This window comes from Cyprinus carpio, chromosome B10 (genome assembly GCF_018340385.1).
Source record: "Cyprinus carpio isolate SPL01 chromosome B10, ASM1834038v1, whole genome shotgun sequence".
Classification (NCBI taxonomy): domain Eukaryota; kingdom Metazoa; phylum Chordata; class Actinopteri; order Cypriniformes; family Cyprinidae; genus Cyprinus; species Cyprinus carpio.
The window spans coordinates 9,234,565-9,261,942 of NC_056606.1; the positions used below are offsets into that span (position 1 = coordinate 9,234,565).

At 35.4% G+C, this 27,378-nt stretch overlaps 1 protein-coding gene across 1 annotated transcript in view; it reads right to left on the minus strand.

The window, feature by feature from the left end:
- Positions 1-14,930, minus strand: part of LOC109097868 (GDNF family receptor alpha-2-like) — a 48,344-nt gene extending 33,414 nt beyond the window's left edge. The window contains exons 1-2 of the mRNA XM_019111487.2: positions 13,898-14,930; positions 11,838-12,152 (exon numbers count right to left, since the gene is read on the minus strand). Of these exons, the coding sequence (XP_018967032.1) occupies positions 11,838-12,152; positions 13,898-13,949 (367 nt within the window). The 5' untranslated portion in view covers positions 13,950-14,930. The remainder of the gene's footprint in view (positions 1-11,837; positions 12,153-13,897) is intronic.
- Positions 14,931-27,378: the final 12,448 nt, after the last annotated feature.

Sequence of the window (27,378 nt, forward strand, 5' to 3'; positions counted from 1 at the left end):
GCGTGTGACGGAAATGTAACGCCCCTCAACATACTATGCCATCTCCCAGGCCAGCAGCAGGAGACTCAGTCCAGCTGCTCTGCTCGTGCACATCCCATCGTCGGTTGTCTTTTAGCAGTTCAGTCAATGTACTGTTAGGAGTAACTGAATAACTCAGGATATTGGTTTATTTCGCGTCAGAGGGAGTGTAAGACATGTTTATAAACGGAATAACTTAAGTAATTTGTGGATCAGTGCGTACTGGAGACGCGAACCGTTCAAATGATTCAGTTTGATTTGGTGAACTGGTTCGAGTGGTTCACTAAGAAGATCTGGTTAAATAGAAAGATTTGTTCATGATCCGGACATTACTAGATGAGACAAAACCAATAAAACCCATTACAAATGAGGCATTTGATGCATCCAGCGGGGACATAATTACTGATTATAATGACTTATACTGTCTTTTTACGCGTTGCATTGCGTATTGTGCTGCATAAACATAAAAACATGTCTGCATTTGTGATCTGAGAAACAACAAACAATAAGCCTACTCTACTGCTCGAAACTCGCGTTTGAATCATCATTGGCAAATAATTTAATTATCAAAAATGTACTTATAGGCTGTGAGTCAGAAGCGCCAGACTGTCCTTGCAAAGTCTGAACTGCCAAACTTCATAGAAACAACCGTTGTGCCACAGACGCATTGCAGACTACTGGTTCAGGAAACAGTCCTCATCCTCCATAAAATGTGCAGCACACATTTGAATATTAGGGTTGAACTGTTCTGGAACAGTGTTGAAATACAACTTAATCACTTATTTCTAGTTGTGTCTGCTTTTGGAAGGCCAAACAAAGTAGTTTTGCTTTCGCAACGAAACACACAGCATCTTCACAACATTCTGGCAGCGGCAACAGAGAGAATTAAAGTTACGCCTTCTTTCTTTGCGTAAACATTCTGGCGGAGTTATGCAAATCTTCCCACATAGTGACGTAGAGATGCGGGGGCGTGTTAGAACGAGCCGTTTTAGAGGGGTGTGGTTGACTCTTAACTTTTATAAAGAATATCTCTTTGGATTTGAGACTTTAGTGTTTGCAAATTTACAGATCTTCTTTATGCACCAAGAGCTTGTAACACTCCAAAGAGAAAGGAAAAATTTAAATCGTATCATATAACCCCTTTACTCACGTTATTTTTTTCATAACTAATTAATTTAACTTGTTAAACTGACAGCCCTAAATAATATAATATAATATAATAATGGTTGCAAAGGGGCAGAACATTTTATTTGGAATGGAATGTTTCTGGAAATTTTCCACCCCGGCTAGTGCTAATTCTAATAACTAATTCTTATTTAACTAATTTAAATTTTAAATAATGATGGCTTTTTCTTTGGGGGGTTATTCCTCAGCACAAATTGACTTATGATTTTAAATAACGATTAATTAGATTAATTCATTGGCACATCATATAATTAATTAGATTAAAAAAATTTAATTACTTGACAGCCCTAATCAGAATACATTGCTGCTTTTAAAAGGCTGTACATGGAGAAAGATGGGCAAACTGACTCCTTAACCTGCCAAACACTGACCTTGGAAAAACAACCTGATTTATACTCTTCTGTGGTCTGCAATAATTTCTATAGTTATATTATGTGCATTGCAGAAACAGATTCAACTAGGGCTATGGGTTTTCATAGTAACCAAGCTGAATATTAAGTTGGCTCGGATGGATAAAAGTCAGCAGACACGAGTCAAAAAAGCTGCCAAGCCAACTTGATTAAAGTGTGCCATTACATTTTCACTGTCTTTGTGTCACCACTTTTAATTACCTCTGACAATAAAGTTGGCATAATTTCTAATTAACCTCTCTGTCATAAAAACCCACTCGGTGCTTTCTTCTTGTAAGCCAGGGCCTTTGTTAGAGAAACATCTTCAATGGCATATTTCAGACTTGTTCTGGGAGCACGACTTTCAGATAAAGACTGTCCCCATCTCATCTTCAGCAGCCTGTGTCTTCTCCTCATGGAGGCATAGATGTAACAGCATTGAAAAAATCCTCTCTTTAGCCCATGTATTTATCCTCTACTGGCATTAAACTTTAACTGTGAAGATGTATAGAGCTGTGTTTCCCAACCACTGCCTGATCAGTGAGACTCAAAAACCTCTTCATCCACACCAGACCAAAAAATGTGTTCCTTTTTACCTCATATACTGTAATACTGGATATTGTTTTGCATTACCATTAATATTGATTTATTTGTTTGTTTTGTTTTCAGGTCTTTTATTGATGATTTATTTTGAAACGTTTACTTTTAATATATGAGTTCCTTTTATAATAATGAATATGATCATGTTTATTTTTTACACTTTTCATATTTTTATAATGATATGATGATTTTTTGAATGTCATTAATTCATAATTATAATTAATTCATTTTGTCATAATGATATTATAATGATAATATATTTATATTTTATTAGTGATTTGCAAGCCGCTTTGGAGTTTACTAAATAAATACATTTAAATGTATAAAATATATTTTATTTATAACATTATTAGATTTACTTTTAAGTCTTTTAATCTTTTCATTATCACCAAATTAATAATAATAATAATCACTTTTTTTATTCCTAATATTTTTATAATGATATGATTATTTATTTAAAAATGCCATTAATTCAGTTCACAATTATAACTTATTTTATTTTTTTAATAATGATATGATAATGAAAATATAATTTTATTTATTCATACATTCATAAATCATTACATTTTTTAAAGGTGTCTTTAAAGGGATACTCCACCCCAAAATGAAAATTTTGTCATTAATCACTTACCCCCAATTTAAGATATTTTGGATGAAAACCGGGAGGCCTGAGACTGTCCCATAGACTGCCAAGTAAATAACAGTGTCAAGGTCCATAAAAGGTATGAAAGTTGTTGTCAGAATACTCCGTCTGCCATCAAATGTGCAATCTGGGTTATATGAAGCGACTGGAACACTTTTTGTAAGCGAAGAAAACAAAAATGACGACTTCAACAATTCCTTTGTCAACATTCTCCTCTGTGTCTGTCCATATCACCGAATGCTGTGTATGCTCTTCTGTATCATCTGCACCACAAGCTAATACAGGTAGAAACAGCGCATCCTTGTGGCACGGATGATACAGAAGAGCATATGCAGCATACGGTGATATGGAGACGAACAAAGCTTTTACGGCTTTGGAACGACATGGGGGTAAGTGACATAAGTGATTAATGATTTTCATTTTGGGGTGGAGTATCCCTTTAATGGAAAATCCTACATCAAATATTCCATTTAAATCTATGACTTTTTAAATTTTCAAATGCATTTATGACAGAAAAGGACAAAAAATTAAATGGATCAATTACCTTCAAAGCTGTTCGGATGATGTTTAGATGATGTTTAGATGCATAACCATTCAATAAATGTGTTGAGATTTAGTGACATCTATGGTGAAGATCAAAACTTAAAGTGGCGGCACATTTTTCTTCTGGAACATTTAGTGCATCAGTTCTTACACCATCTCATCTGATGTCTAGTAAGGGCACTTGATTAAACCTCAGGTCGTGACATATTTACTTACTTAAAAATACACATGTGATGCCTCCACTTATTATAAGCCACACAACTCCATTATACTGCCTTATGGAATTGGGAAAACAGTAACTGTTGTTATGAAAATGTGTCCCTGCCATTATTTTTAGAAAAATAATACATTTGTCACATACATAATTGAGAAGCACCAGGATCTGATTGAATAAAACATTTTAAACTTTTGAAACACTAAAATGATTAATTACTGCCAGTACTTGCACTGTGATTAAATTTGATGCAAAAAAGGCAAAGTTGCATTTAGACTGACTTGCATTTATGTACCAAAACAAACAGATTGTATATGAGCAGGTGAATTTATCTGATGGGAGAAGGGTGTCTGTCACAAACAGCACGTAAGTGTTTGCGCTTATATGAGCCTGATCTATTATTATCACTATTAGAACTGGTTCAGTCTAGCTGAGCAAGGTTCTGTCACTGCATTTCTTTTCTCTTGCCACCCCCAGATATGAACCAATCCAGTCAGCAGTAATCAGAACAACAACGCTGTTCAGAAAGAGACTTTAGGGGATGCTTTTGAAATTGCTTTCTTCTTTTAAAATCAATTAGACCACACAAATTCCCTGCTTGAACAAATTATGTAAGGGATATATATATTTAAAATCAATTAGACCACACAAATTCCCTGCTTGAACAAATTATGTAAGGGATATATATATGTGTGTGTGTGTGTGTGTGTGTGTGTAGGTGGGTGTGGGTGGGTGTGTTTGTGTATACACACATACAGTAAAGAAAGATTTAATTATTTTAAATATATTTTATGATTGTATTACATGTATGTTCTGGTTCAGGTCAGGCATGTTGGCTGGCCAATAAATCAGTAATATCATGGTCAGCAAACCACTTGGAAGTGGTTTTGACTCTGTGGGCAGGTGCTAAGTCGTGCTGGAAAAGGAAATCAGCATCTCTATAAAGCTTGTCAGCAGATGAAAGTGCTCCAAAATCTCCTGGTAGATGGCTCCATTATTTGTGGACTTGATAAAACACAATGGACCAACACCAGCAGAAGTCACGGCACCCCAAATCATCACTGACTTCAGAAATTACACACTGAACTTCAAGCAGCTTGGATTCTATGCCTCTCCAATCTTCCTCCAGACTCAATAACTTGATTTCCAAATGAAATGAAAAATGTACTTTCATCTGAAAAGAAGACATTGGGCCACTGACCAAAAGTCCAGTTCTTTTTTCTCCTTGGCCCAGGTAAGATGCTTCTGACATTGATTCTGTTGCAGAAGTGGCTTGGCAGTGACTCCAGCTTCATTGCACTCCTTGTGAAGTTCTCCCAAGTGTTTGAATCAGCTTTGCTTGACAGTATGCTCAAGCTTGCAGTCATCCCTGTTGTTTGTGCACCTTTTCCTACACAATTTCTTCCTTCCAATCAACTTTTGCATTTAATATGCTTTGATACAGCACTCTGTGAACAGCCACTCCTTTCAGTAATGACCTTCTGTTACTTACCATCTTTGTGGAGGGTGTCAATGATTGTCTTCTGGACCATTGTCAAGTCAGCAGTCTTCCCCATTATTGTGGTTTCAAAGAACAAGAGATACCTGTAATTTATACTGTAGGGACGGTCATTTAATGAAACTCAAATATAAATATTTGAGATACTGGATTTTTGACTTTCATGAGCTATAAGCTCTAATCATCCAAATCAAAAATAATAATAATAAAAAAAAACTTGAAATGTTTTACTTTACATGTAATGAATCTAGAATATATGAAAGTTTCATGTTTTGAAATAAGTTACAAAAAATGAACTTTTTATATTCTAATTTTTTGAGATGCATCTGTATATATATATATAATGTATGTTAACAACAACAATCATAATCATAATAATAATAATAATATATTATAAACCTCAAAAGATATGTACCTTAAGATGTTCTTGTGTAGAGAGATTATTACCAGACTAATACATACAATCTATATGTAAAACGCATGCAAAAAAATCATTTGGTCAACAATGGCCTATTGTTTTCTTAGTTCTGATGGATTATAAGTAATGAGGGTCACACCAATTGACCTAAATGCCATTTAAAGATTTAATTTTGCTCATTTAATTTTGCATGCGGTTGAGTAATTGAATTTTCAAAGCAAAGTATGCTGATGCTGGACGTTGGGCTCATTGAGAAATGGTTCGTTACGTTAAGATTTATTATGAAAATATCTCTGAAGAGTCTGGAGACAGTTATTATCTTATTTTCAGGAGGAGGTAAAGGCTTACGTTTCCCCCATGTTGTGCCTGCTGGGAATCAAAGGATGCAATTAGCAAACAAAGAACAACTGCCTGATACATTGCCTCGACGGAACAAAGTAAATCTGTTGTGGAGTCTAAGCAGATTCATTAATCCACAAATACCAAATGACTTGGCAGCGGAGGTCCCAGTTTTGCTTTACAATTTGTCAGGTGCACAATAGCTAATGAATTCTGCCCTTTTCCCATCCTCATATCTACATGCTTGTTTAATTAAAGCTTTGAGAAAGGGTGGACTACACTGATATTTGATTAAGCATGCTGTTTAAAAACCTGCACCTCCATTTCGGTGAAATCCTGGACTATCTGGTGTACTTTGCTAATTATCTTCAATCAATTTAGCTCATAAAACGTGGCTTGGTTAATGCTAATCTTCTGATAAGCTGTAGGAATGTAATTAGTACCGAATCAGAATAAGTAAAGCTGGTAAATTCATAATGATGGGCTGTTGCTTTACATATTTATTTTCTGACTCACTGACTGCTGTGATGGGCTCGCTCATGTATCATTACCATACACAGAGAATGTTGCTAAAATTAGAGCATATGACAAAATGTCAATATTTTGATTACTAATATAATTATGTACTGAAATACTTATGAATGCAGAGCGCATGTGGGACTGCATATTTAGTTAATACATTTACTTCAGTGAGGGAATGAGGAATATATGATGAGATCAATAGAGATTTGATTGGATCATGGATGCTGTCCATTAAATAACAGCGTTAAACAGTATTATTATTTTATATGTCAGTGCATTGATAACAGGTACTGTTTTAGCTCATAAACCGCTGAATTTCTGAGCTATAAAAGTGATAACAGTGTCATCGCAATGTCACATTGTATGGCACAAATGTAACAAAGAACAGCTGTTGAGTTTTTCTTCATTTAGAAAATAACTAACATCACTATCATTGACTATAATATCTGTTTATACTTTAAAAGATTGTTGTTTTATTGTGTGTTCTTCTCAATTTACACATTTAAGCCACAGCAGTCTGCTCATGTGCTTGTATTGGCTTGTATTAAGTGTAATTTTGAGTTTTGCACTACAGAAGAAGTCACAGGACTAGCTATGTCAAAGGACATTCTTAGTTGCTTTATTTAACGTCTAAATCCTCTTTATTTAAAATCTAGTATAATGCCCTAATTAACATGGACGGCTATAATACAAATTTGCATAGGCTCCGGCTAAGGTCAGAGGCTGCAGATTTGACTGTAATTACATAATTGCCCCCAGTGTTCAATGACAGAGATACAGGCAAACTACATGCCAGCAAAAATGTGCTAATAAAATTGTCAAAATGAAGGTGGAGAGGGAAATCACTAGGTTTAGTGTAGATTACACTTCATGCTCTATATCTGTTTTACACAGCGTTCTTTTTATTCTGCTGGAAACTATGATGTTCCATTAGTACATTTTATGTTTATTGGGTTCAGTAAATACACTCAAAAGTTTAGGGTCAGAAAGATGTCCTTAAAAAGGTTCTTATGCTCACCAAGGCTGCATATATTTGATGGAAAAAAAAACAGTAATTGTGAAATTTTATTACAATTTACAATAACTTTTGCTTTGAATATATTTTAGAATGTAATTTATTCTTGTGATGCACAAATTAATTTTCAGCATTATTACTCCAGTCTTCGGTATCATGCGGTCCTTCAGAAATCATTCTAATGTGCTGATTTGCTCCTCAAAAAACATTTATTATAATGTTGAAGAGTTGTGCTGCTTAATATTTTTGAGGAAACATGACACATTTTTTAAGAATTCTTCAATGAATAGAAAGTATTCTTTTGAAGAAAAAAATCTTACTGCACCCCAAACTTGAATGGTAATGTAGATTTAAAACATGGTGTACCTATACAAATACAGCATGTATATATCCCGTTTCATGTGGTAATATCAAGATTAACTTACATTATTTTTGAGTGGTAATGTAGATTTAAAACAAGACACAAATAGCTTCCTACAGTAATAAATGCAAATTACATTTTTCCAGATTTTATTAAAAAAGTGCAGTGCAGGCGTGCAGTGCTTTTCCCATAGAAATAACAAATATGCTTAATTATCAAATAATTTACAATAATTATAACAGCCATTATCTTTCCATTAGCACAAACTAATCATTACGCTTTGAAATAATCACACTATTAATGTATTCATTAGTGTTCCACTATCAACAGTGCATACAAGCCATCCAGTTAAAATTTACCTTAGCAAATACCAAATATTTAGTTTGTTATCAGCAATAACAAATCAAAATGTTTGTTTTAGGGTCACCATGACACCACAGCTCATTTAACATAATATTCTGAGCTTCTTGCTCAAAGAGCCAAAAATCACCCTCCTGCCTAGCTTAGTTTGTTTCTTCATGGCAACAGATTTCGAGAAACCTAGCATTATATCACTTGCTCACCAGTGGATCCTCTGCAGTGAATTGGTGCCAACAGAATGAGAGTCTAAACAGCTGATAAAAACATCACAATAATCTACGAGTAAACCACACTCCAGTCCATCAATTAATGTCTTGAGAAATTAAAACCTGCATGTTCATAAGAAACAAATCCATGGTCCATTTTCCATAATAATGTTTCCTCCAGTAAAAAATGTTCATAACCTGTTATCCTCTCACATCAAAATCCACCGACATATTTGTTTTTAACAGCAGTGCTCAATCTGTGCATATTTCTCTCCTGATTCAGACATTGCAAACACTATTATGGTTAAGAACCCATATTTCAGCAGGAAGCAATTACTTTCAGATTATTGTGATGTTTTATTAGAAGCTCATTATGACGGCAGCCATTTACTGCAGAGGACCCATTGTTAAGAAAATAATGTAAAATTTCTCCAAATCTGTTCTGAAGAAACAAATTCATTTACATCTTGGATGGCCAAGGGTGAATGGGTGAGCTATTCCTTTAACGATTCTGCTTTCACCACCTGATGTTTGGCCTCACAAATCCAGTAGGTTTGTAAATCCTGGTCAACAGGAGGTTTTTGTGGAGACGGAGAGCTTCATGCAAATTGCAAAGCACAACTAGGCCTGTGTTTCTAAATCTGGAGCAGACATCCCAGGCATCCTAGTTGGCAGTGTCTGTTGGTGATTTTCTGAATGCCACAACATGTCTGTCTGTGTTATGGATCAGAATGAATATTGCCCATGCTGCGAGGGCTTGAACTCAGCAAGAGGGAGTGATCGAGGCAAAGGAGATATGCTCCAACAGAGCGCTGACTCGTTTTAGCACTGCAATGAGGGACAACTCTGGCTTCTTGCTTGCTTTGGCAAAACCTCAAACCTCTGAGCTTGCGGCAACTTCAGTGCCTTCTCACTTCAATGCCGTTCCCATGTTTCTCTTCTCTTTTTTTCTACATCCTAACTCATTTTGACCAAGATTTGACCTGTTTTGTTTTGTTTTATGGAGGCATGTTTCTTTAGAAATAGAAAATCCATTCCATTCAAACTGAATGGCAGAAAGATGAACCTGTGATGGGGCCACTCTTAGTTTGGCTGATTATTGAGTGTTCGATGGGCCAATTGTGTAGCGTCAGTGGATTTGATAGAGTTCTGTCAAGGTGCAATCATTGCTGCATGGTCCCTCACTGCCACTTGAGAGCAACCTGTATTTTTCTTAAGCCAGTGAAATGGCTGGAGTGGATTGAAGAGCAAAGTCACAAGAAAAACATCATAATGAGGACTGGCGCTGTCCAAAGTAGGACACAAAACTGGGTCCAACCATTTTCAATAGAGAAACGCTCAAGGAACAAACTGTTTGTTTGGAAACTGAAGGCAAAGTTCATATAAGTACAAGTTGCTTCTTAACTTCTGGAACACTAGAACAAGTTTTTGCTAATTGTAGCATTCAATGCTTTGTATGAATGCCTTCATCTCTGCCAACATGTCTGTTGCATCACTTATTATTCTCTATTTCTTCTAACGTGAGGGTTGGAATGTGGCACATTTGCATGGCATTAACTTTCTGCAGTACCTAATCTGTTTGCAAACAGCTTCTGATGAAAGGAAGCTGTGTGATTTTTATTTGTTCCCCTTACCTCAGCAGGCAGTAAGCGGGCCCAGCAGTCCACAATGCCTCATTGAAATGCCAGACTTGAGAGGGGCAGTTGCTTTAAAAGGCTCTCTGATTACTCGCATCAATAGGACCCTATTTGTTGTGGCTCCCACAGCAACTGCCAAAGCAGATGGGTTATAATTCAGGCCGATTTGCACTGCTTAAATCCTATAATGATTCCCCTACACTCCCAAAGGCAAATGCTAACTGCCATTTCAGAAGTCTGAACGCTTCTGTAATGGGCTGACTGTAAAGAGAGCAGGTACGTGTTGACTTTCTCTGCAATCTGGTTAATTGTCTGGACCGCACATCGATGCCACCCTAACTCTATGCTACCGATCTCCCTTGTGTCAAGTAAAAAACAAATCTTCTATTATGCAGCACTTGGAAAAGCAACTCACAGCCATTTGTTTCCAAGATTCCAACAAGATCATTTTGATGCACAATATTTCAAATATCACTTAAAGGAACAGTTCACACAAAAATGAAATACCATGTCATTTCTACAGAGCCCCCGGACATGAGACGAAGACAAAAATATATTTATTGAGGCCACAAATTAAGAACTTGTTCACTTGTTTTATTACTCCATACCCTTGTTTTAGTTAAAGAATTCTAATACTAAAACAAGGGAACAAATTCTTAATTTGCTGCCATGATTTAATTAAAATGAAGGAACCAATTAGAAAGTTGTAGGAACGACTTTACTTGACTGACTTTCTTCTGCTGAACACAAAAGAGATTTTGAAAAATGTCCATATGTGAAAGTCAGTGGAATCCAGTTTTTTTTTTTTTTGGCCCCTATTGACTTTGAATGTATGGACAAAAATATTTTTCAATATATCATATTTTGTGTTTCACAACAGTGTAGCATTATGTTTTATACTATCATAGATATTAATATTTTGAATTTGATTTTTTTTTTTCAGTTTTAATTCTATTTTTAATTTAATTTACAGTAATTTTAGTTGTTTTTATTAGTCTTTTTTAAGTATCACTGTTTGTTTAATTCAATTTTATTTCCGTTTTATTTCTTATTTATTTCCAGTTAGTCATTTTAGATTTTTTTTAGTGGAAGATTTTTGTCTAAAAATATTTAGACTTTGTATTTTATATTATTGCAGCTTTATTTCAGTTAACATTTTCTATATATAGTTTTAGTTAAAGATGTTGTATCATAATTTTTTGACTTTACTAAAGCAAATAAAAATGGCATAATATGTTTTCAGATATTTAGGAAACATGCTAAGTTCACATACTTGTTTCTCCAAAATAAAACAATGTTACAGCGAGTTATTCTACTTCGAAATGTGCATTCAGTTTCAGAATGTCTGCTTTTGTTTTGGTCTGGTGGATTCCGCCCACTGCCAATTTACCCGATAGTATTTCAACACCCTGGGTTGCCAGTTGATTGAAAACACAGCATATTGCAGCCATGTAATCCAGAAAACAAACTGTTTCAGAAATTGCAGATTCTGCCCCTACCTGAAATGCTGTGGCATCCATCCAAAAAGCTCTATGACAAGAGGCACATTACAACAAGTATAAATCAACTCATCAACTTCATGGTTAATTGTGCTTGTTCCTGTTGCGTGTCCTCAATCTGGCAACCCATATGTACATGATGTACATAAAGACCAAATGCTAATTTTTGCATAAACAGACACTTTATAGGCAAAGTGTGTCACACTGTTATCAAACTGATTGTCCCGCCCCATACTCACACCATTGGCCAAGCAATTGTTTGGGGCTGAGCAAGATTCCTAAACAAACAATGCCACAGTTTTTACACTTTTCACAGAAATAAACCTTCGAAAATGGCTTGCATATAGGATGGGACAGAAAAAAACTTTAAGATCAAAAATGCAGCCTTACCTTCATTGAGACCCATGTGAATGCTCCAGTAGCTCTGCAGGCATTGGAGCTCTCTCTTCATGCCCCTCTTGCAGCGGCAGTCATACAGGGGGCTTTCTTGCAGCACCTCAAGGGCGGCCTGACACTCCCTGTTGGCCAGCATGGTAGTCCTGTCACGACCTACCAAGCACTGGCGCATGATGCGGAAGCGTGAGCTGCACTGTGCGTTTTGGTTGCACACCTCACTGGCCCTCAGGCAGTCCATGGGGGCTCTCCAACCATGAGTTCCCAGCCCTGACAAGGCAGAATGGCTGGCCATGGAAAGTACCACCTCATCTGTGGGAAGCCATGGGCATCATCAGACCGGGTAAGAGGTCGTGTGAATGAAGTTTTATTTATTTGTTTTTAATATGACTGATTAATTTAGAAAATAACAAAACCAATAATATTTATTTAGTATTTTTGTAGAGACCCAAGAGAGTCCTAAGGTACCATTTTTTCCCCACAGTGATACAGCAGAAAGCATTAAACCCTAATGACAGAGACTCCTGTCGGTGGGGCAAGGAACTGCACCAGATGGCAGTGAATTGAATTACTCAACATTACCGTCATATCAAACACATTATGAAGAAAACTTTTAAGTAAACATTTAAAATGTCACTATACAATAGTAGTACAACCTAAAAACGTGGATGAAAAAAAAAAACCTGTAGGAGTTATTTTATTATAAGCCTCTAAGAGGTTTTTGTATGTTTTCAGCACCATGGACAGTTCCTCTCAGTGGTTCTAGGTTCAAATTACCTGGGCTAGATTTCCCAAAACACTAAACAGAACTTTAATAAGCGCTTAAGTAGTACTAAGTCTCTATAGCATGTTTCCCAAAAGTGTCATTATGTAATTAGCACGTAAAAACGTTCTTTAATTAACTAGAGCTTCACGTTCACAGGTTACAAAGGGACACTTAATAAATAAAAGAAATGCATGTGGATACTTCACAACTGTCTGTGCATCCCACACACTAGGCCTAAATGTAGCTACATGACCGCCCATAAGTTTATGCAGGCCTATTTTAAGCATAAGTAACTAAGTGCAAATAATGATACTTAATGGGCACGATCTGTTGAGGTTCGTCTTGTGGCCTTATTGTCAAAGCTGTCTTGTAAAGTTTTAATTGCTATTTTGGTGATATATTTTAGATGTGGTGCTTTAATAAAATTATACGTAATAGCGTTGTAGCGTTTGATAGGACACCGAACCAAACTGAAAGTGCGCATGAGTTGAGTATTGTTGCTATGGTTACTTGAGCCGAACGCAATTTCTGGTATCTCTGAATTTTTGGATCGCCTTTTTTGGATACTTAAACGTATTTATGTACTTTGCATGTACGTATCCCATTCCTTCTAGACCATTCATTAATCAGTCAATCAAAATAAAAAACTGCATGTTTTTTTTTTTTTTTTGTATTACCGAAGCCAAAGTGCATTTATGGTTTAGAAATGTTTAATTTCAGCGTCTAGAAAAGTTAAATATATATATATATATGTATATATATATATATATATATATTATATATATATATATATATATATATAATGTTTGACAACATTGTCACTCCAAATTTTTTTTTTTTTTTTTTTTTTTTTTCCAGTTAAGTTTTGACACTGGTCTCAGCACATTTAGACCTGATAGTTAACGCAACGATGCCCAGGAATTCTTCTAAATAACGAGCAATCTTCTAGTTGGGAAACGGTTTGCTACATCGTAAAATAACAAGCGTTGCATTGCAACGTAAACCCAGCTTCTGTAAAATTACACGGTTTGTATAATCTTGATCGTTTCTCTGACTGAGAGATGAGACTACTGAAGTATAGAGGACTGCCAGTATGAAAGACTGAGTTCATTCTGTAAACTGTCTCTTTGACCGTCAACTGTATACTTTACGCAGGCAGTTAAACCATATGTCTACACTCTCTTAAAATGATAAATGATTGTCCGCGTGGGTTCTCATCACTCTTTCATCCACATGGATTATTACTTTTTGTCTCTCGTATCATTTATGAAACATTCGATTCATCACTTACCCAATAAAAACAGGACGCTCAGAATATTCAGTAAAATCATCATAAATCCCATTCGATCTCCCAGAGAGCTGTTACGATCCCAGAATCCGGTAATGTTCGCCGACAAATCCAACGGATATTTAACGGACGTGTTCTTCACACCTCAGGTTCATTTCCAACAGTGAGTCGCTGGATGAAATAGCGTCAGAAATAGTTCAAACCGTACAATTCCAGTACTTATATATCTCCTTTTGTGACTTTTGAGAAGTTAGTTAAAAAAAAATAAAAAATACTAATTGACGTCTATTTGCTGAAACTGTCAAACATATCCTTTCCACAAGACCGTCGAAGCATTCCTCAAATTTGGAACAAAAAGGTAGCACGAGCCCGCGTTTGAGTCCGCGTTTCTAATTGCGGTTGATATTTGAATATACGAACGTTAGGTAATCTTTAAAACTTTAAATTCAGAGATGTTACGTTACAAATGACTAAACTTAGAACGTCGTTTTCGTCTTTCATATTATCACCGGTTATTCCTCTGTCGTGTAAACGCATATTTAAGCTCTTACAAACAGAAGTTGTTCGCGTGAACTAAAAATCTCTCCGGACTCCCGTGAGAAGCAATAAATCTTCCTCGCTGGATAACCTCGACTTTAAACCGGACAACCTTGACTTTCATCAGAAAATCCTTATGTGTCCACCAGCGTGCCTGTGGCTTCAGAACTGCCGTAGTTTTTCCGAGTCGGTGATAGAGAAGAAAACAAACAGGGAAAGGGCACTTCCAGTTCCACTTCTCGTCTGTTTTCTCTGGCGCAGGGAAATGCTTTCTCCCACGAAACTGAAGTTACACGTCCGACCCTCGGGGCTCTGTCTCTCTTCACGTCAGAGCGGACGCAATGAAAACATATCACCGCATGAATCTGACCGCTGCGCACTGGCTGAGTGCACAAGGGCATCGACGCACCACAGCACAGTCATGTCTGAGACGACCTTGCGCTCCACAAATAGGACTTTTTGACACTCTTGGTGGGGTTTTTTCCTCCTCCTCCAGCATTGGAGCAGCTCACATTTAGTATCATTAAAAATAATACATCTGGATGTTCAGATTAGTTAATAGAGTAAGTTAATGGAGGATAATTCGCCACTTTTAAGTGAGAATTTTTAGTATATACAGTAGAATGGCATTTGCTGCCAGTTACATTTCTACTTCTTAGTGTGAAATGTGTTAAAGGGGTCATATGATGCGATTTAAATTTTTCCTTTCTCTTTGGAGCGTTATAAGCGCTTGGTGCATAAAGAAGATCTGTAAAGTCTTTAATCCAAAGAGATATTCTTTATAAAATTAAGAGTCAACCACACCCTCCTAAAATGGCTCATTCTAACACACCCCCCACATCTCTACGTCACTATGTGGGAAGATTTGCATAATGCCACTCAAATGTTCATGCAAAGAAAGAGGGCATAACTTTTATTCATGCATGCATGTGGAAATGCTGTGTGTTTCGTTGTGAAAGTGAAACTACTTTGTTTGGCCTTCCAAAAGAGGACGCAACTAGAAATCAGTGGTTAAGTTGTATTTACAACACTGTTCCAGAGCAGTACAACCCAAATATTCAGATGTGTGCAGCATTTTACGGAGGAAGAGGACTCTTTCCTGAACCAGTAGCCTACAATACTTCTGTGCACAAAGGCTGTTTCTATAAAGTGGGGCAATTCTGACTCACAGCCTGTAAGTGCATTTACATATTTAAAGAATTTGCCACTGTTGATTCAAATGCGAGTTTTGAGCAGTGTAGAGTAGCACTTGTTGTTTGTTGTTTCTCCGATCAAAAATGCAGACATGATTTTATGTTTATGCGGCGCAATACACAACGTGTAAAAAGACAGTATAAGTCATTATAATCAGTAATTATGTCCCCACTGGATGCAACAAATGCCTCATTTGTAATGGGTTTTATTGGTTTTGTCTGGTCGTACTGGGAGACGGAATCACAATATGGTAAGGGGCGTAACATTTCCGTCACACGCTTAAGGTATTCAGCCAATCACAATGCATTGTATAGTTGGCCAATCAGCGTACACCTCGCATTTCAGAACGATGAGCTTTGTAAAAATTGACACGTTTCAGAAAGGCGGGGGATAGAGGACCAACATTAATGTACATTATTTTGGTGTGTAATGTGATTTTTTTTTTGATTATTAAGCATAATAATATTGTTTTATTACAAATAATAAACATAATGTTCTTTTTAGCAACGTCATTGTCACGGATCTGCAGGAAATGGGACCCAAATGCAGAATGAGCAGACAAGGGTATTTTATTAACAAAACATAGACTGGAACAGCTGGAGTAATTTGCAGTGAAACAGTTCAAACAGGGGCAGGGCAGACAACAGGCAGGAGGGATGGCCACAGAGACAGTCCGAGATGACCACAGGCTCAAGCACAGAGGAGGCAGCTCAAGAGGAAGGACCAGGCAGACACACAGGAAACCCGTAGCTTTAAGTGACACTCTAATGTCACTAGTCTAGCCGCCAGGTAGGGGGCTCACGGGACCAGAGTCTTGACACGTGAGAGAGGTGAGCTGCTTCCAAGCAGTGGGGTTCAGTGGCCAGGGATTCGGAGATAGGGTAAAGACAAGACAAACACAAAAAACAAACAAGACGAGACTCAAAATGCCACAACAGTAAGACAATTGAAAACAATAAGAACAATGCAAAAGAAATAACCAAAGCTACCCAAAGATATAATCAAAGAGTAAAAACAAGAAGCCAAGATCCAAAACTGGAATCACTTAAACGAGAGTAGAAGAAAATCTAAATCAAATGAGAAACAAAACTAGATTAGAATGCACAACAAATTTCTTTCTTTTTCTTTCCATTCTTAAAAAAGGATATAAATATCTAAATAAGAGATCAAAAAATAATGATCAAGATCAAAGGGAAAAATTCTGGGCCAAGAGACAGGTAAACATCAAAAACGAACCAGCAGAGACACAAGGAAAGGAAACCCAATATATAGATCGGCACACATGAGGATCAGGTGAAAACAATCAAGTAGACAAGGGCTAAACAAGGGGGCGTGACCAAGGGAAACCAGGAGGTGGGACGAGAGGAGCATGTGGCAGACACAAACAGAGACAGAACCATGTGCTTAGACACAAAACAAACAGTGAAACATTAAACAAAGACAAGACTGTCAGGGCAGGTTCCTGAAAGTCATATGACCACTTTAAAGTACTTTACTGACAATATAATGCAGAAAGAGGCTGGGCAAATCGTCTCTGAAATATAAGGTTTTTGAGTCAAAAGTCAAATATGGTTTATAAACATTAAAATAGCAATATCACCTATCTATCTATCTATCTATCTATCTATCTATCTATCTATCTATCTATCTATCTATCTATCTATCTATCACAAATATTTTCATAAACATAAGATTATTATCAGGCAATTATCACATTTTGTTAGTGCAGGTTGTTTTATTTATTTATTTAATTAATTTGACCAAAAGGTTTATTATTATTATTATTTATTTATTTTTATATAGTGCATATAATACACTATATAATGGCAACTTACCCCATATCTGTTATTTACTACAGGTATATGTTGCCACTACTGGGGCATGCTGTCACAAATGTTCAAAAGCAAGACGTTTTTTTGTCACCCTTAAGGTGTAGGTCTAAAGTTTTATTGTTATTATTATTATTAATATTATTATCAAGTCTACTCTTAGTTACTCTTAAAAAGTTTAATTCATTCATTCATTTCATACATTTCATACTTTCGTACAAATCAATATGTACAGTATGTCTAAATGAGAACATGAGGGAAATTTCAGTTATATAATGGTGTCTCTAAATGAGTTGAGCTAATTAACCATATAAACAGAGACATTTGTAATTTGTAAATTTGTAAACACGCATTGCCTGTCATAAACAAACTGTTTAAGATTTAAGTAAAGGCATTCAATTCAAAAGCTTAATCAACTATATCATCACTCCAAGCAAGTATATGCTAATTCTTTTGCAATGTCCTCTGGAGAAATTGCATATTGCATTTATTAAAAATCCCCATTAAATAATATAATTAAGAATATTTATTGATAGTTTTCTGTAATTTTATGTAGAGATTTCCATGAACCCACAATGCAGTGAAATGTATAATTTAAAATGTAGGTGAAAAACCTGTAAAAATAAATAAATAAATAAATCAATACAGAAAATTCTATAATATTAATACAATACATTGTGCCCTAAAGAGAGAGAAAGAGAGAGAGAGAGAGAGAGAGAGCGCTTGTCACCTGTATAAACGGATATTAATTTTATTACATCATCAAAAAGCTCTGAGTAAAATAAATAATAAAAGTGAGTAATAACATTTGCACGTGGTCTGTTTCAGAAGGAAAAATAGGTTAAACAGAACTGTTTTTCTGTCTGGTGAAAGCATATTCAAGTAGTTCACCTCTCATTTCGGAGTGATATAGTTAACAAACGCATTGCTTTTTGAAATCGACCGTCAGGGAAGAGCAACAGGGCTACTTTGTCAACATGTCATCGTGCAGATTCTCCCCCCTAAGCCTTTTTAAAGTAGAGAGGGGAAACAGGCAGCTGACATAAAAGACGACATCCTGGGCTCCTCTTAGCGAGCAGAAAGCAGCCTTTGACAAGCCCATTATGAGAAAGAAAATAATTGTCTCGCTTCTCGTTGTGCAGAAGCCTTCAAGGTCCCCCAGAATCCAGCACAAAGCCAAGACGTTTTGATGTAGTTATCTAATGCAGTCATCAGTAATGTACATTTCCTCCTATCTGCTCTGTTTACTCCAGCAGTGCTTAACAGGGCGGCTGCATACCGATGTATTCCTTTCACCTGGGTTCAACCGTCTGTGAAACACTTCGAATGATTTTACTCTAATGGAAAATGACTGTTTTGTGCTATAAGCGTTAGAATTTCCGGCTTTCTAACAGCGAAATGCTGATTACGGATTTGTTGTCTCACACACTAGATGTTGCCAGTCCTATCAATATTTATTATATACAGTAGCTCAATGTTCTATGTAAAACTGATGGAGGTATTCAAATAAGCCAGGCTTTTACTGCAGAGGGGGATGGAATATCATTATCTCGGCAGGCTGTTGTGCTGTTGTCGTTTAAGTGCATGTGATATTTTTTGGCTCGTCTCTCAATCTTCCCCATCAGCATTCGCTCCACAGGATCAAACTGGCACGCTCAGTGGTCTCATCATTCTGCTATCCTGAAAAAGAGTGACTGACTGTGTTTTGGTCACTATTATCTGATGCAATAATCACGTCCTGTTTTCATATTTCACACACAATAGCATAAGCCACCATCTTTCATCATACATTATGCAGACTGAGTCATTCTGTGACTCAACGTGCAAGATTCTCAAAGAGTTCAGTGGTTTGAATCCATGTTGTGTATTTTAATGATGTCTTCACTGTGTTTGGCTAACCGTTTTGAGTTCTGGCTGAAATGGAGTGCGTCAGTAAAATTATATGTTGTATGCAGTTGATGGTGTATATAAATATACATACCTAGAAACTGCATTAGCAGCTTTTCCTAATTACCACACATCTGTGTGACGGCCATATTGGAAAGGTCAAGAGCTGGCTGTGAACACATGAAAGTGAACTGACAGATGCTGTCTGCAAAAGGCAGTTCAATTCCATCGCAGTTCTGCATATGCAAATGACTGTTGATGGTAAAGAAAAAAAAAAATTTAATCATTTGCCAGGTTCTTAGGGATATATGTTTTGTATTTTTGTATTTTTTTTTTTTTAATAGTTTTTAAATCACCTTTACAAATTATTAAATGTGTTAAAATGTAAAGTGGTGTAACCATTACATCAAAACATATTCATAATCAAAACATATTAACATATTCTCCGTGCATCTTGAATACATGTGATATTATATTTAATATTGTTAATATTAATAATTATCATTGATTATTAATTCGAAATATCATATAATTTATATAATTCATTTTTTTTTTCATCACATAATGTTTTACAACCTGAGCTAAACTCATCATAAAAAGGGCAATTGTTCTGATATTTTTACTTAATGACCTTGATGCTCACTCACAAGGGTCTGAGGGGTCCATTCAGTCATATTTCTTGTTTTATTCATTTCTTTCTATATTTATGTGTTGGTTGCAAAATGACTCCTTTATTTTGTTGTTTTTTCTCTTTATCTCTCTTCATTATGATATCAGGACATTTGTATCACAAACACACACAAAAAAATTCACATTTATAAACATGCACATCATACTGTATAAGAGGTATAATCGTGTCTCTGTATGAAGCACATTTTTAATTTATATTTGTGTCTTTGTATTAATAGAACAGCAGGAAACAGCAGCTGTGGTTGCCAGAAATTCACCTTAAAAATAGGGTGACAATGTTTCAGGTATTAAGGGAAGACATTTTGGTGCCTGTATATTTTACTAAACTATAAAATGTTAATTAACATTGTCACTCAAAACACCCTAATGTACACTACTAGTAACAAAAATAAGAAAAAAACATTCAAAAATAAAATAAAATCATATGATGTGTCGATCAGGGACTTTTGGAAATGTCCTTTTACTGTTTTTCACCAGAAATTGTTTGGTAATTTGTTAATTTTTACCTGAAAACACTAAATATGTTTTTTTTTTTTTTTTTTTTTTACATCAAAATTACATGTCAGGTTAGAACACAGTTTTTCCACTGTATATAGTAAGGTAACTTACACTTAACCAATTAATTTTACTGTACCATCTTTACAGTAATTTTCTGTAAAAAAATAAATAAAATAATAATAATAATAAAAATACAGTGCACATATTAGAATCTATGACGTGTATATAAAAAATAATCAACTCTACCCTAGCACTCAGTACTCTTTTGACCTGCAGGCTTAAGAATCTGCGTGGGTTTGTTCGCTCAAACCCAATGCCCATAAACTGCATGACAAGGTTATACTCTGAGACATACAATAGCAGCGAAAGCAATGGCATATTTAAACAACACACATCACTCACCAGTCACACAGCAACAGTCCTTGCCCAGGCTCCAAATCTGAAATCACTGACCTTGTCATCAGCACAGACAAAGGTGACTTTAAAGTGAGACGAAAAAGCACACTCCACCTCCTAATCTGTCATCAGCGATGCAGTGATGTTTGTGATGATGGGAATGGAAAGGATGTGACAGACTTTCCTAGTGGAAAACGCTCTGTCCACAGAGACTGTCCACATTGTTCACATGTCAGTGGGGCGGCACAGGCTGTTTGTACGCTAATGAGAAACATCTCCCTCTTTTTCCGCTACCTCAACTTGACAGCGTTATGATATACTTACATTATTTCGTATTTTTTTTTTTTTTTTTTGTATTTTTGTCTGTAGGCTGTGTCCCAAATGCAGTTTTAACCCCGTAAAGCTTAACATATACTATAATAGTCCGAAAAAACAGAACAGTTTGTTGAACTTTAAGACAAAATCTAAAAATATATGTATATATACAAAGTTAACTTATGTGTTTTTGCTGAGAATCATATTTGATACATCAGGTTTGTATGACTCATATACAGTAATATGAATTACGAGGATTTAGAGCTCATATTACGGGAGGAAAAACACCTGAAGACCCAAAGTGAACAAAAATATGCAATTTGGTGCAGTGGCTGCTGATGTTTTTATGGCTAAGATGTAAGATTAAATTCTGATGGCTTGTAATGTGAATCAATGAAATCTTTATAACAGTGTATTTAAATTTATATTCATTAAATGCATATAAATATAAATAAATATCAGTTGTCACTCTATAATCTCCAAATAAGATGATATTTAAATGCTTAGTTTTATGATCAAGCTCTGTATTTTGTATTGTGGGGGTCAAAACATATAATGCAATTAAATACAATGATGATGATGATGATGATTGAGAGATGTACAAATAAATGTTCCTCAAAAGCCTGATGGATCATATATGATACTTAACATTTCAACATGATTTTTCCCAAAAATTATGTACGGAAAATCAAATAGTTGCTTCAGTCTAGTAAGGGTTTATCTTGAAATATTACTATCAATATAAAGTCATTTTTATATTTACTTTATAAAAATTAATAAAGATTTCACAGCAAAACTCACATGAACCATAACCAGAATGCATGCTAGGAAAAAAAATCTATATCTATAAATAATCATATGACTGAAAAAAAAGCATACATATGACAGAAAGATTAAAGTATAAACAATCAGATGACAGAAAGCATACAGTAGATTGTGTACAACAGGTTTTTGCATATCAAATATGGTACAATATGCATTAAGGTGTTTATTTTAATCTTTTTTTGTTTTTTTGCAAGCAGGGTGTAATGGTGTTATTTGGCTTTTTGTGTTTTTTTTTTGTAGGTGGTTTGAGATGATGTTGAAATTTTATTTGATGCTGTATTTTCTGTTTTGAGCATTATATGATATTTGCATTTTTATTCAGTGATTAGTATGTGAAGGCTTCCACAAACTATATACAAGGTTGTCTGAAATCATTTTCGGTTATCCTAAAAACGCCACAATTATTTGCACTTTTTTTCTTCTATAGGTAAAAACAGTGCTTGTTTTGTGATTGCTGTAAATGGGAAAAACACAATCTTACCTGTCAAACTGTCAGAAAAACAGGCATCCTCATTTGTGCACTGCAATGAAGGGCATGCCATGCAGAGAGGAGCTCCTTAAGTAATTTTCAGCAGTACTGCTTCAGGTAAATTGATTGCTGAACAACTGTTTATGTGTGTGTGTGTGTGTGTGTGTGTGTGTGTGTGTGTGTGTGTGTGTGTGTGTGTGTGTGTGTGTGTGTGTGTGTGTGCATGAGAGAGATAGAGAGGACTCTGTGGCTCCGTGGGGAGTTTTGCACTGTAGTGGCTGAGGTTTATAGGTCAAAGATGATTAAAGTTTGGGATGCCCCATACCGTTCTGAGAGTAAGTTCTGATGAAAGATCAGAGCAGTGAGATTGTAGAGAAGGTAAAGCATGGCTGGGATTGCAAGGATGGTTTATTGAAAAAGCCAGAGGAGTTTGGCTGTGCTAACTCTCTGAAAGTGTCCTCTGGAAATTAACCAATCAGCTTCTGGCATACGAAAGGGCTTTGTGTGAAGGCAGGGTTTTAGCAAGCAGCTTGTTTAGTCTGGTATATTGTAAGGATAAAAAAAAAAAAAAAACCGTAGGGATCATTCTAATATGACTTGGTGCTCGAGACTAATTTCTTATTGTTTTCAATGTTGAAAACAGTTATGAGGCTTGCTATTTTGTGAAAAAAATTACTTTTATTCATCAAGAACACATTCAGTTGATCAAAAGTGACAGTAAAGACATTTATAATGAGAACATTTCTACTTCAAATAAATGTGGTTTCCACAAAAATAAATAAAAAAAAAAAAAAAAAATTCACAGCACTACTGTTTCCAACACTGATCATAATAAATGTTTATTGAGCAGCAAATCAGCATATTAGAATGATTTCTGAAGGATCATGTGACACTGAAGACTGGAATAATGATGCTGAAAATTCAGTTTTATCATCAAAGTGGCGGCAGGGCAAAAGTATCAGTTATTATATTATATTATTATTATATTAATTTAATAAAATACTTCTCTTCCCGTCCCATTTCTACCAGTGATCTGTTCCTTCCCACGGTACTCATCACTGTTGTAGGTTGCCAAAATGACGGGACAAATGGGTTGAAATTTGTATGTGTCGATTGTGTGAGAAGGATGTGTTTCATACAAGATCTGGCAACTGGGCAACCTTGGAATTTTTTTACGTGATTATTCTATTAATGAGGTTTGGGTTTGGGCCATACAAATTATGGGAGTTTTACCAGAGGCGAATGTAGCAAACATATAAAATACACCCAGTGGGATTTTTTTATAGAAAGATTAAAAATACGGTAAAATATTTAAACGGGATGATAGCAGGATATAATGGTGAAAAATTGGGGGGTTGACAGGTATGCTTTGATCTGGGTAACTGAAACCAGCACTACTTTCACGTATCTCTAATGTCACACCACTCTTTCGTTTCATAAAAGCGCAACTGCTGCCTTTTTGCATCTCAGTTATTGACCTCAGAAGACTTCACTACTGATATTTTATAAATAATGTTCGCCTTGCCACCAGACCAATTATTTTGTAAAGGAGAAGCTTCAAGGTAATGCAGGTTTCAAATCAATATTTAAGTATTTATTTATTGATTTAATGGCCACTGAACTACACTGTATAAAGTGCTACATATTTGAACCTGACATAACCCATTAAAATGGTTTTGTTTATTTATTTATGTTGATTTAGTGATATTATTATTATTATTTTTTTTTTTACTTTTTAAGGGGAGACACTGCAGGTAAAAACACTGCACAGATTTTGGGCTTTTTGGTTTTTAAGATTTTTTTTGTTGTTGTTGTTGTTGTTGTTGTTTTCAGACTAGTGGAAAGAAAATATCCAAAAGACACTGTTAAGTGTTTGTTTTATAGCACTTTATCTATTTGTTTCAATTTCATTTACAATACATATTTTTAAAGGCCATTTTCTCCTACAACGACCGATCCATAAATCTCCACTTCAGTAGCATTTACACACACCAAACTTTACATTTTTAGTCCTGTCTATATCCTGAAGGTTTTTACAGAGGGATTTGTTCATATATAATTTTCTTGATTATATACGACATATATTGTATATAACATATTATATACCCCCAAAATTGTAAAAATTTATAGTTTTAATTATTTTCTAAATTATGGAATGACAAAAATGAGATGCTCCAAATTCCCTCTGTAAGAACATTTGACTCTAATATGTCAAAAAAAAATTTAACAAGTACTTTGAAACTGACTTCATCCAGTGTTCAGATTTTTGTACTAGAAATGCATGCAAATTAGCACATACTTCAATAAATAATGCCTCATTTGCAAATTAAAACCTAACATTTTATACATTTTTTTTTTACCTATTCACCTGCAATGACTCGCCTTAAAAGATTTTACAATTTCTTATATATGTAATTAAATAAATGAATGTGAACAATGAACATTATTAATATTATGTTAGAAAATATACACATTATGCACGAAACAAGCAAAAACTACCACAGCTACTGTATGTAGGAAACTGAGAAAACAATAAACTATGCATTTTAACATTGTATAAAAATATTTGTCTTCAGAATGTCCTTATTGACCAATCAGAATCAAGAATTCCAGTGAGCCGTGTAATGTGTGGTTTGAGCCAAGTTCACATACTGTATTCGAATCAATAAAATTTAAGACAATTACCATGCAAATAGCAGAAAAGCCTTTGAACTTGATACGTTACTTAATTAGAAATGGCCAACGATAGCACTGTTATATGTTTCATCAAGCATGCCAAAAACTCGCTGTCTGTGCTGTTTAATTAACGTTAAGCCAATTTAAATCGCCTTTCCCAAAGGACGATTCCTCTTGCAAAGATTCAGCCGCTACTCATCCTCTCCTCTGACGATGTCTATTGTCATAATCTCCTTGATTGCAATAAACAAAAGCTCTGAAGATATTATTTAAGATATCAGTGATTCCAGGGAAGCATATGGTGGGATATTGCTTATTATCCACACCTAATACACAGCGATCAAACTTATGAACAAAGTCTTGAGAGACACTTTGCTGCCTCATTAGTGCCAATTTCAGAGTCTGTATTTTGTTTGTGATGCCACAAGGGACTTCATCATGTGTCAAATAATATCCAAAAGAAACAATTATGGCAGATGTGCTAATTGCTTTATGTAAAGGTTTTGTTTAGGTAACCTGTATCAAATCTGTTCATAGCTCTTTGGCACAGAAAATGCAGCAATTTATGAACATAACATACAGTAGAAAGTTACCTACAGAGTATTTTAAAGGAATCGTTTAATCAAAAATTATAATTTTATGAAAATGTACTTACCTTCAGGCCATCCAAGATGTAGATAAGTTTTTTTCTGCATTGAAACAGATTTGGAGGAATTTAGCATCACATCACTTGCTCCTCACTGAATACTTTGCAGTGAATGGGTGCCGTCAGAATGAGAGTCCAAACAGCTGACAAATACATCACCATAATCCACAATTAATTCAGACACCTCCAGTCCATCAGTTAATATCTTGTGACGTGAAAATCTGCTTGTTTGTGAAAAACAAATCATTAAGATTTCAACACTTTCCTTCGTTATCCATAATATTGTTTTCAAGGAAAAAGTCATCTTGTCTGAATCAGGAGAGAAATATGCACAGATCAAACTCTGTTTACAAACAATCCAAAACAGCTCTAAACAAGTATGTCAGTGGATTTTGATGTGAGAGGACAACGGGGATGCACTGTTTCACTGGAGCAAGCTTTACTATGGATAATGGTCAGAAGTGACAATCTTAAGTTAAAACACCTTAATGATGGACTTTTTTCTTACAAACACACAGATTTTCACCTCATAAGATGTTAATTGATGAACTGGAGCCCTGTAGTTTATTAGTAGATTATTGTGATGTTTTTATCAGCTCATTTTATCTCTCATTCTGACGGCACCCATTCACTTTAGAGGATTTATTGGTGAGCAAGTGATGTAATGCAAAATTTCTCCAGATCTGTTCTGATGTAGAAACAAACTCATCTACATCTTGGATGGCCTGAGGGTGAGTACATTTTCAGGCAATTTTAATTTTTTGGTGAACTATTTGAAACCTTTGTATTTTTATGCTTTATGCTTATTATGCAATTAGCTTAGCCAAACACTGTTGAAGTTAATTGTGAGCCAAGTGTGTTCTCTGATGTTCATTTATGATAAGATGCTGTTTTAAAGTCAGCTACCTAAGGTTTTGGAACAAAGCATTAGTCCCATCTCTCTGTTTTAATGAACAATAGTTCTGCACAAAAGTGTTTACTTCTTCCCTTTTTGTGATTTTGTCACAACAAAAGCAACACTTACAGGTGCATCTAAACAAATTAGAATGTCATGGAAAAGTTAATTTATTTCAGTAATTCTACTCAAATTGTGAAACTCGTGTATTAAATAAATTCAGTGCACACAGACTGAAGTAGTTTAAGTTTTTGGTTCTTTTAATTGTGATGATTTTGGCTCACATTTAACAAAAACCCACCAATTCACTATCTCAACAAATTAGAATATGGTGACATGCCGATCAGCTAATAAACTCAAAACACCTTCCAGTTGAGTGGAAGGAAAAAGTGTGGAAGATAAAGATGCACAACCAACCGAGAGAACCGCGATACTGTCAAGCAAAATCGATTCAAGAATTTGAGTGAACTTCACAAGGAATGGACTGAGGTTGGTGTCAAGGCATCAAGAGCCACCACACACAGACGTGTCAAGGAATTTGGCTACAGTTGTCGTATTCCTCTTGTTAAGCCACTTCTGAACCACAGACAATGTCAGAGGCGTCTTACCTGGGCTAAGGAGAAGAAG